Genomic DNA, 11,708 nt, shown 5'->3' with positions numbered 1-11,708 from the left:
GTAGTTCTGGTTAACTGACAGGATAAACAAAACTAAGGCAAGGAATGCCATGTATGAACTACATAGCACATAAAGCTCCATTTACTCACGTGGTTTACGCTCTAGCGTGTAGTTGAGTGTGTATGTGCATGTGGCTCTCAGTACGTTAGTTGAAATGGTTTAGATTTGTGTAATAAGAAATAAACTATATATTTGCGCTTGTAAAACCTTGCGGGTCGGTGTCAGTGGAAGAAAGATGTCGGTGTTTATGGATTTAAACATAATCAGCAGTAATGACAAGAACAGACTCCAAAGCATCATAGAGACAGCTGCGCATCGTACGTATCATTAATAGTAACTTAGTTATAGTAGTAGTTTTGAAGGCTTAATCTTATTTGAAATGTAACGCATTGAAAATCTAACTATTGAAAACAGGGTAAATAAAAGCCTAGATCTACTGTACTTTTAGAGAAACACTTAATGCTGTTATAAACTTGTAACGTTAATCTATATTTCAGTTGGCTACTCAACAGTCGCAATAAACTATGTGGTTGAACCACAACAGAAGAAACCGGTATGATTTAATAAGTTACTCTCATTTGTACACTTTGAGGGACTTCATGTGATGATGCCATTATTTTCTTGTATTACAGGAAATTCCTAAGCCACAGAGTGTGTCAGACATATTTGATAAATTCCCAATAGTACAGGTAATTTACTTCAGCATGTTTCCAGAGCATAATTAACCGTGATGAATATTCTGTTAATGAACAGTCTGTGCTTTTTTTTTTCAAAGGGGAAATCATCACCCATCAAAGTACTGAATCGATTGACCATTGTGGCTTCTGATGCATCTCATTTTGTGAGTATATCATGAGGAAACAACAAGAACATTTTTGTTACAGTATTCAAATGATGAGATTTGTATTGTCGTGTTGTTATTCTCTTCAGAGACCAACCAATGAATACAAAAACTTTGATCTTGTGGCGGTGTACCCCAAAACAGAAAAACTCTTTCATGTAAGTGAAAGTGCAATTCTGAATTAGCTTCAGTTTAGGCCAATTAGTATTAGTTATTTTCTTTACATTTCTGATGACAACCAACAGTTGTTGTGTGTTATTAAAGTGTCTGTATGTTTTCCCTCATCTGAGCCAGGCAGCCTGCATGACTTTTGATGTCGACATTATCTGCATTGCAGTGACTGAAAAACAGCCTTTCCATTTTAAAAGGGCTCCGGTTAATGGGGTGAGTTTATAGCATTTTATAGCCATACCTACCAGGTGATTTCAAGCAGCACTAAGGCATTTATTTTAAATTTGATTTGGTAGTTAAATAACCAAAATTACAACAATGTAAATATGAGGACATATTTCACACCAAAATTAAAATAAATGTACTTGCCTCATGTTGAGTTGTATGAGCACCTTTTCAAATATTTTCTCATGGTGTTTTCGGACCACTTTTCTTATACTTTCATTATATCTTTCACATTCCACCTTTCAATATGGGTTTAAAACATCATGAACTTTGATAAATAAGAGAATTGCCATTTTTGTGTGAATTATCCCTTTAATTATCCCTTTATCATCACTGTCATTGTTTGTCACTTCAGGCTATTGACAGGGGGGTTTTCTTTGAGATCTGTTATGCAGCAGCCATCAGAGACAACATTATGAGAAGATACACCATTTCCAATGCCTTCGTCCTTATGGAGCTCTGCAAAGGAAAAGTATGTTGTCCCTTTTTTACGCATAAATGCCCATAAAATGTTACGCCGATTCAGAAATTGCATTTCCACCCACAGAATATCATAGTGTCCAGTGGAGCAGAAAGGGTAAAAAAGTATTTTGTTCATATATAATTTCAATATTACTGTATTGTATGGTCAGTATGACCTTTACATCTGTTGTTCTTTTTTTTTTTTCATAGCCTCTTGAGTTGAGAGGCCCATATGACATTGCCAATTTGTATCCTTTTTAAATTAGTATATAAATAAGTTGTCTGAATATGTCATGGTACTGTGTGCATGTTGGTATGTTCCTTCATTGAGATTACAGGGGGCTTGTGTTCAGCCTGTCTGATGGAGACGCCAAAGCTGCCGTTTCTACTAACTGTCGATCTGTCTTGCTGCATGGAGGTAAATTGATGGGAAATAGCCTCACTATTTCCCATTTCCTCAGTAAAGGCATACATCTATGCCACATGGTCCTGTTTCCAGTTAGTTTGCTCTTTGATTTGCGGAGTATGCATTTATACCAGTGGGCATAAGAGAGGTTTTTATTGATCTTTCAGTCTTCTTTTTGATATTACATTTGTTAAAAATGATATATGAATGTTGTTCATAGGTGATTTTCATGATTCTTTATAACAGAGACGAGAGCTACTGCGTTTGGTGTTGTTCACACCATGAAGAAACCACAAACTCCTGAGAAGCAAGAAGAGGAAACTCCAGCAGCTAAAAAGGCCAAAATTGAACTAGTGTAGCCAGTATCAGTATTCTAGATGGAGTTTAAGTTTTCATGTATAATAACTATAGTATTTTATAATTATTATTATTATTTTTTCCTGTTCCTTAAAGTCTTGCAAACTACTTAAAAATGTAATACAGTCATGAAAAAATGACATTTATTTCATCAACCTTTGGAAGAATTGCAAGCAAAATGGTTCATGTCTTACTAAACACTTTCAGAAATAAAATCAATCAAGATCAAAACTTAGCATGAAGCCAAATCTAATCTTAGCAACAGAGCTAATTCAGGCAGTGCATTTCCATTTGAAAAGAGTTTCTCATTCCTTTTTGCCTTATCTATACTTCAATAAAAAGTTACTGTGCTTCATTTTTCAAAAACTCTTCTAAAAGTTTCTTTTTAAAAAGGTGTAATGTCATGCAGAGCTCAATAATATACCTTCCTTAAATATCAGATTCTAAAAATGCAGGTTTTGAGCATATTATGCCCAAAGTGTAGCTGTGGTGGTCAAGTATTGCTTCTATTTTTTACCATCCTTAAAGTTGTCAAAGATAGTTTTAGCTCCGTTCTGCCACTCACAAACACTATCCATCGGTGACTTTCCCTCCTGAAGAAAACAAAGCAACAGCAAGTGTGATCAAACAATAGTGAAAAGACTCTACAAAAATGTCAACTAAAAATTATTTTAGATAACTTTTTCCCCCACTAGCAAAAGGAATAAGTTTACATAATTACCAGAAGATGGCACTGCACACAGCTTAAAGGGATAGTTCACCCAAAAATTAAAATTCTGTCATGATTTTCTTACCCTTGTTGTTCCAAACCTGCATGAATTACTTTCTTCTGTTGAACTAAAAAGAAGATATTTTAAAGAATGTTGGTAACCAGACAGTTGACAGTAGCCATTGACTTCCATAATATATATATATATATATTTTTTCCTACTATGGAAGTCAGTAGCTACCGTCAACTGTTTGGTTACCACCATTCTTCAAAATATATTTTATGTTCATCAGAACAAAGAAACTCATACAGGTTTAAAACAACATGAGGGTGAGTAAATCATGACAGAATTTACATTCTTGGGTAACCTATCCCTTTAAATAAATAGCTGTCATTTAGACAGATATGCATTGATTGGCTACACCCTATGCAAATTATATTAGCATATATCAGTATCAGCATCCTAATACATCAGCAACAGGATAATAGTATATAGACTAAACATTACATTTAAAAATTCTTACACAATTCTTGAGTTTTAAGTCTCCTCCGTGCATCAGAAGAAGCTGGATCAGTTGGAAACGATTCAGTCTGACAGCATCGTGCATTGGTGTGTCACCCTCCTGATGAAGAATTACATTTTAAGTGACCATTAAAGTTAATTAACCATTTACTGACTCAAAGTCTGTGTTGCCTGATTTCTTACTATGTCTTTTGCGTTGACGTCTGCGCCACAGTGAATGAGATGTTCAGCACATTCATATTGTCCTGTCCTGACTGCCACATGAAGGGGAGTGCTGCGAAGCTAAGGACGCCAAGATTGACCAAAAGAGACAGTATGTCAGACCACACCAGCTATATCATTAAAACAAATTTGCAGTTTGAATAACTACTTCTACCTTGTCTCTGGAATCCAGTTTTGCCCCATGATTGAGTAGTGCTTCCAGCACTGGCAAACTGCCGCCACGACAAGCCCAGTGAACTTCAGTTGCTTGAAGCTATTTAAACACAATCATCAGAGTAAGAAGTTCCACTGATGTTATCCAAATGTGTATCCACAGAATAGATGTACTATGGAGGAATGGCATGCTGCTCATATATATATATAAACACATTTAACAGTAATTAACACATACACCTAATGAAAATAGACTAAATATTTATATAATAATTTATAGAAGCAGCAGTCAGTTTTGTTTAAAATTTTGAAAACAAAATTTGGTGCAACCAACGTGAAGGGCAAAAAACAGGAAGTGAGATAATAGTGAGAACCCCTGGCCCCCATGACATAAAGATCAATGAGGATCAAAAATACATTTATGAATTAATTTAAAAACTGAACTAATATATTATATTGAGGCCCTAAAAGATGCAAAAAATGGAAAAGCAAAATGAATATATAGATTTTTTTAAAATAATTTTCTCTTGGTAGGCTAATTTCTTGCAAATTATCCCCTATGTAGTTGTTTTCCTCTTTTTGTTGTTTCTTTGATACTATTATGAATGTAACAGTTGAATACATTGTGATCCTCTGTACGTGTATTATGTTCTTGTTAATGCAATATAAACTTTTAAATTAGAAATAAAAGAAACATGCAAATGCATGTTTTCAAGAAAACATGCCATACTTTTTACTTGGTTACACTGTCAGACTTTCTTGAAAATGGTATAAATGTTTTTCAAAACCATTATGAAACTGACATGAATACAAACATTTCTAAGAATTTGGTACATAGATTTGAAGCATTATTAAAATATTTGTCCTTGTCTTTACCTTGCACGTTTTTGCACAAATGTGTGTTTGTATCCATATAAAAAGAACATGCAAACAGTATTCAGTATACCTTGTCCTTATTTTCAATTGAAGCACCGGCCTCTAGCAGCGTGTTCACAATCTCCACGTTTCCTTGTGAGCAAGCTCTGTGTAGAGCTGTACGGTTGAACTAGAAAAAAAAAAAGAACAAAAACAGTATTGTGTTTTAGTCCTTTAATGCTAACAGTTGACTTTTATTCGTTGTGTTGGGTAAACTCACATTATCACATGCATCTGGGTCCGCACCTCTGGCAAGGTAACTCTTGATCATTGGCAATTTGTTATCCAGCGCTGCCTTCAGGAAGTCATCCTCGTCAACAAAATCATTCTGTGAAACAATGAGATATGATTATTTCAGGGATTGAAATCTCTTATTAATGAGGATTATTTTGAAGCACAATGACCATTGTTTACCACTATCTCTTGTTCAGACTTTATTTTGTAGACTGGTGTACTGATTTTTATCTTCTGACTCCCTTGTAGAATCTCCTGGAGGTCATTTGTGCTGTTGTCAGTCTGCAAAATCATTTCATATGCTAAAGAAAATACACTTCTAATCACATGCTTGCTGAGGTTTTAAAACCATCTTCACTATCACTCTGAAGATTATTATGGCTTTTCAGATGATGGTCAACAGAGATCTTGCATTCTTCAGAAGGATATTTCTGTGCCACATCGTCCTGCTCTTTGTTTCCACTTGTTATGTCTGTAACCTAAAATAATAGTAGCATACAAATAAAACACCTATATAATGATAACCTAAGAAATCATTGTCTGTCATCATTTACTCATTTACTCATTACATCATTTTACAAACCTGTGTGACTTTCTTTCTTCTACAGAGCACAAAATAACATATTTTGCATAATGTAATGTTAGTAACCAAACTGTAAATTGTATTTTAAAAATATCTTATTTTGTGTTCCACGCCAGAAAGAAAGTCATGGTTTGGAATGACATGAGGGTGATTAAATGACATAATTTTTGGATGAACTATCCCTTTTTAAAACACAGAAAATGCAGTGTTGATAAAAAAGAGGTAAAATATATAAAGAGATATAATCCATCTCCTTTCCGATTTCTTAAGCAGTTTGAGCCATTTGAAAAAAGACTTTGTTTTCAAATATTTTAAATAATATACTGTAAGTAGGCCTGGTATTATCTGTATGTAGTGAAGTGACATGACGTGAAGGCCAAGTATGGTAACCCATATTCGAAATTTGTCCTCTGCATTTAACCCATCCAAGTTAGTGCACACATTAGGAGCAGTGAGTAGTGAACACACACATGCCACAACTGCCCCAGTATGTCTTTTGTACAAAAAAAATAAAAATAAATTCTGAGCAGGGATAAAGGACAGCAGGAGATTAGGACCTAAAATTCCGAGATGCACAAAAGACACTGTATTCTTGAACCAAAAGCATCAAATGAAACTATATATATATATATATATATAAATAATACACAAAAAGACATTTAGAAGTGCCTACCAGTTCATCGACCTGTAGGATTCCCATGACTTTACTTGAAAATTCCTTGTGTCAAACCTATAGCATCTGAGCCAAGTGTCACTTATATATGTGGTGGCAACAGTTGGAGGAGGTGATGGTCCTGCATGTTGTTCAGTGACTCCCACATCTAAGGTGTCCCTCGTCACTGTGATGTCACATTTTGGGTGGCGCTGAAGGTGAAAAAACACCATTTTCAGAAGTTAAATGCCTTTGGGAGACATTTGACATTCCAAAATGAAACCTGAGGGGAACTTGAGGTGCCGCCATAGAGCCCCTTGTCTCAAGGACGAGTTACAGTTGTCCGCAGAGCTGAAATCACAGAACACCACTTCACATAACACACACAAAAGATGACAGGGAATGTTTATGAAGTTATGAATATAACATCATAATCAGTTTTGACTGTCTCATATATTAGGGGAGCTGTCTTCATTTATGAGGCTATTTTCTTCTGGGTTTCATCACTTACATTACTTCTGTTACAAGAGCAGGTCAAATTGTCACACCCTGTGACTATTTTAAATGGAGCTGCCCATGAATCACGTAGAGTAATGAGTCACATGTATGGTTGACTTGTCACATGTACATGGTCTATAAACCTGAGAAATGATGCAGATCTAAAGAATTTATCTGTAAAAATTAATATAGTGACATTGTACCATGTCTAATTGAGTGCCATTTTCAAAGTTTTCTTAAGCACTGTGGGAGGCTACATATAGCATATTTTAACAAGCAGAACATTTCACTGGTGTTAGACAGAGAGATCCCTCCATAATACCTAGGCTATTTGTTTGTATCATCAGCATCATGAAGAGTACAACATATTGTCATTGGAGTCTATGGACACAGGTGTCTAATTTATTCATTTAAACTTTAGAGTGCACTGTATCAAGAAATAAAGACAGTCTGTGTCAGTTGTTCAATTCAGCAACTCAGAAATGTTGCTCATAGCAGCTCAGAAAAAAACAAAACAAATGGAAGATTAACGTATTTAACGTATTTCTTTAATAAGAGTTCAACAGGTTGGATATATACAATTATAATATTAGTGCAGGGCTTTAAACTGGGGGCTGACATGGAATATTTGCGAGAAAATCTGATTAAATATGTATATTTAAAGGAGCTGTATGTAAGAAATGTATTTCAGTTAATCATAAAATGGCCCTGATATGTCACTAGACATTAAGAAATCATGTTAATTTCAAATACTTATATCACTGACAACAGTAGTCCGGCCAGGATATTGTCATTTAAAAAGTGAAGTTGCAGCCCTCAACTGATGTTGATGTTGTCATGTTGTGTTTTGGCCTTAAGCGCCACCCTCCAACTATCTACCAATCACAAAGTCAGTAGTGTTTCGGCATCGGGGTTGCCAGCTCTGCTCTAGTTACCACAGCTGCAGCTACAAACGTTCCTGCTGGATCCCGCAGCCTATCTGGCAACCTCGAGTCAGGGGGGAGGGGATACACCGCTCTACAGTAATTTGAAAGTGATTGCAGTACAAGTTTTGGCCACAATCTTACATACGGCTCCTTTAATATATGTATGTAAAATAACATTTTCTCAAAAACACTGTGTACAATGTATTTAGAGGGTTGATCATTTAATAATCATATAAATACTTTTTTTTATACACAAATCGAAACACGTTAAAATTGTAATTTTATTGTGAATCAAATCAAAGATTTAGAATTTGCAAACATCTGTGAATTGTGAACTGAATTTTCTCACCACTGCTTAAACTTTCATCTGTATAATTAAAATCACAATAAAATCAAAATAGATAATTCTTATTTTGTATGGAAAATTGTACACCTTTTCTATTATAAATGATTTATCCATGGACATCCTTTTTCTTTTTCTTTCATGATCCTCCACAATCTTTAATCAAAATAATGGGATGTCATCTCTTCTCTGATGTGTTTACTGGCCAGAGGGCAGGACTTCACAGATCTTTATTGGGAAGGGTTTAAGCAATGTTTCTGATGCTTATTCAATGAACCATAAACAATTATTACACATGCACAGTTGAACAGTCCTCAAGACACCAAATGTTTACAGGCGGTAGCCAATCAAGTTTACAATACAATAACTCAGAAAAACACCTTGGTGCCTTGGTGGAAGAGATCTGTGAAATTTGGTTTAAGTCTCAGTTGTTGAATCTTTTTATGTACATTCAAATATTTACACGTTCATTTTCCAGATAAAACATTTGCAGATAAAAAAAAGCAGTTGAAATCGAGAGGAAGTTTAATTGGTAAGGGAATCAATCCAGTCAGATAAAAATGAGACTTCTACATTTACACTATGTATTTTGTTGATTTATTTAGGCCATAGGTCAGTAGGATATCTGATATGTGAAGTGAAGCTTCCGTCTTGTGTTTTTATCTGTCCTCATTCTCAGTGTGTTATTAAAATGCTTGTAAAAGATGATCTGTAACTTAACACATTGCCTGAATACCTATAGCAACCATTTCTGGACCGTGTAACAGCTTCTACCTGCTCTTTAATGACCTGAGGTCTGACACGCACACGCAATGCTGTAAACAGTTTTTCAGTAGAGAGACCACTTGAAATCATCTGTGGCTTTGCACATTAGCATTTTTGACTTTTTCTTAAACCATGTGATTTTATTGTCATCTTTAATCTTTTTCTTAAATCTTTTCTAATTTTAAACAGTATTTTTACTGTATTTCCATAAAAATATCTAAACTATTAAAAATATCTAAAAATTTAACAAGTGTTCAGTGTTCCTCTAATCTGAAGGCATGTCTCACATTAACTTCATGCTTTGAGTTTTCAGTCAGGTGGTATACTCTGACTGATTTATCTACTATGGCACGTGTGTGTGTGTGTTGAACTTGTCACCACCCAGCTCTGGTACAGCATACCTTGAGCAATATTAATATGGAATATGAAATATGAACCTTGAGCTGATACATACATTAGAGATACTGTATCACATTAAGCAATGCTTAATGTCAAATAAAATATTATTCAATGTTGATGCATGACATTTTAGCAGTCATATAACAGAAAAGTTGAGCATTTGAGTAATCGGCAGAGCAACAGGTCATGAGCCTCTTGCATTAAACACCTGAGACCCTTGAAGGCAGAAGAGCGGGAACCACAGAGACTGCAGCTTGTGAAGATAGATGATCCTGTACATAAACAGGTGAAAATATTATTTCACACTCTTGCTAGCTTATTTTTATTTTATTTATCTGATAATTATATCCAATAGCGGACATAACAGGACAATTTTGATATGGTTTCATCGTAATTAACATTTCCACCACATCTCACATTATGTATTGTTTAACACTTTCTGTGGCTAATTTCATAGTTAGCATTTCATGTATTCTATACTGTACATAAACACAATTAAATAATTGTTTTGCATTAAATAATATTCACTTTTTGTATAATTTGAAAAAAATATATATATCTTGACTTTAAAGACGTAAACAAGTACATGAACCTTTTAAAAATAACTTAAAAGCAGCAAAATTGTTGCTTGTGGCGGAAATGACACCAGACACAGTTGTAATTCATATAGATTTGTGCAAATTAAATCATTTTCACACAATAAATATTGAATAGTTACATTTATATTGTTTATGTTTATTTTTATTTTTAAGAATGAATTGATTATATCCTTGTGAAATCCAAGTATGTCCCCATAAAGTAAAAGTGTGTATCACACCTAAGAGGAAGAGGAAGACCAAATGTGAGTGGACTTCAAGCATTTAATCAGTTTGAGACATTCTCATTTGCTCCCTTAAAATTGTGTTTTGGGCCTTGCAGTTTCAGCAATTAAAATTATACCTCAATCTCAAAATCTAGACATTATATTGACTTGAGATTCATTGCTGTCACATTTTTGCATACAACCCAGTTACACATTCATTTATTCATTTTTGTACTCTGTTTATGGAAAGTGTTCTTCTATAATACAATATACTGTAAAGTAAGCCGGTCATTTCTGCATTTTATAGTGTGCTTTAGATTTCTCAGGTATAGGCTAAGTCTTTCATGTAACAGATATGTACATATTAGTGCTGTCTGATGGTTGTAATTGTGTTTTCACAGTGTGACTGATGTGAGGTGCTGATTGAGCAGACAGCAGTGGGACTGGAATGTGTGGTATGCCTCCTAATGAGAGAGGGATTCAGAGAACTTTCTCTACACCAGTCTGCCAACAAGTTGTTAGTTAGAAAGAACAGAATGCAGTTATGCTCAGTTTCTTGAAAACTAAACAGCTGTTTTTACAAGCTTGTTCATTTACATTACATAATTGACTTAATTTTCCAGGTCCGGGTCCGTCATTACGATTAGGAGTTAGGATTTTAAAATAAATTTGCATTAAATATATTTAATTAAGTGGAATAGATCCATTATGGTCAGAGTCCACTTGTTTTATGCAGTTAAGTGCTTCTTGCCTATAGTTCTTGTGAAATATTTTCTGTTGCCATCAACTGTGGGAATTTTGCAACAGCCACGTTTCGGTGTTAGTTCCTTGTTGTCACACAAATGTAACATCTGAGCATGCAGTGATGTGCACACTGAACACTAATTTGTATAGCCCATTTTTGTTTCACGAGTTCACACTTACATACAATTAGAGGGAGAGAGTTTAATGCGTATTTGGCGTGCTGTCCGGGGGGAGGGCCCCGAGCTTGGAGTTCGGCCCGAACCCAGAGTACTCCCCCCGTATGTAAGTGGTTAGGACTAGAAGTGTGGAGAAGAGGTGGTGGAGGGATGCTGCTAAACTGTCAATGAATTGAGGTGAGACTGCTGAAAATATATATACACCTCTTATCATTGATTGCTGAGTGCTCTCCACTCGTGTTAATTATCTGAACGTGATCCTCCCGGACTTTGTTAATAAAACATCATTTTGTGAGAGTAGGCTATAAATTAGTTTTACTCATCCCATGTTTTTACCTAAAATGTCTTTCTTCATTTATTCTAGTGTGATGCTGCAAAATAAATAAAGGGCAATTTATATAAATTTAGGGGGGTTGAGGAGGACATGTCAAAACATTATTACTTATGCCTCTACTTATTAATGCAAAACAGTCTTGCATGACCTGGCAGGTACCTTGCCTTGTTATAATAGCAGGTACTACCTTGTACAGGTCTTAGTAATACAGTAATAACGAATCCACCAGCTTGGCAGTGCTGCCACATGTCTGTCTTCATTGATAAAC

At 35.0% G+C, this 11,708-nt stretch overlaps 2 protein-coding genes across 4 annotated transcripts; one reads left to right on the top strand and one right to left on the bottom strand.

The window, feature by feature from the left end:
• Window positions 1-55: 55 nt before the first annotated feature.
• rpp30 (ribonuclease P/MRP 30 subunit) lies at window positions 56-3,290 on the top strand. Its single transcript, XM_084434177.1, has 11 exons — window positions 56-317; window positions 498-553; window positions 633-689; window positions 776-841; window positions 931-999; window positions 1,136-1,225; window positions 1,593-1,709; window positions 1,785-1,814; window positions 1,910-1,947; window positions 2,038-2,117; window positions 2,352-3,290. The coding sequence occupies exons 1-11, from the start codon at window positions 236-238 to the stop codon at window positions 2,462-2,464; spliced, it is 798 nt and encodes a 265-aa protein (XP_084290303.1). The 5' UTR covers window positions 56-235; the 3' UTR covers window positions 2,465-3,290.
• On the bottom strand, window positions 2,302-6,637 carry ankrd1b (ankyrin repeat domain 1b (cardiac muscle)). Of its 3 annotated transcripts, none has more exons than XM_084434178.1 (8): window positions 6,475-6,637; window positions 5,399-5,500; window positions 5,205-5,312; window positions 5,016-5,114; window positions 4,071-4,169; window positions 3,878-3,976; window positions 3,696-3,794; window positions 2,302-3,055 (listed from the first exon to the last, which is right to left on the bottom strand). In XM_084434178.1, the coding sequence occupies exons 1-8, from the start codon at window positions 6,499-6,501 to the stop codon at window positions 2,969-2,971; spliced, it is 720 nt and encodes a 239-aa protein (XP_084290304.1). In that variant the 5' UTR covers window positions 6,502-6,637; the 3' UTR covers window positions 2,302-2,968. The 3 variants fall into 3 exon arrangements, with proteins under 3 accessions (XP_084290304.1, XP_084290305.1, XP_084290306.1); XM_084434179.1 differs by having other exon boundaries at window positions 5,399-5,473; window positions 6,475-6,635; XM_084434180.1 differs by lacking the exon at window positions 5,399-5,500 and having other exon boundaries at window positions 6,475-6,635.
• Between the last annotated feature and the right edge of the window lie 5,071 nt (window positions 6,638-11,708).

This window comes from Rutilus rutilus (assembly GCF_951802725.1).
Source record: "Rutilus rutilus genome assembly, chromosome: 16".
Lineage (NCBI taxonomy): Eukaryota > Metazoa > Chordata > Actinopteri > Cypriniformes > Leuciscidae > Rutilus > Rutilus rutilus.
The sequence above is the reverse complement of the archived record's forward strand: the minus strand, read 5'-3'. Positions and strand labels throughout refer to the sequence as shown.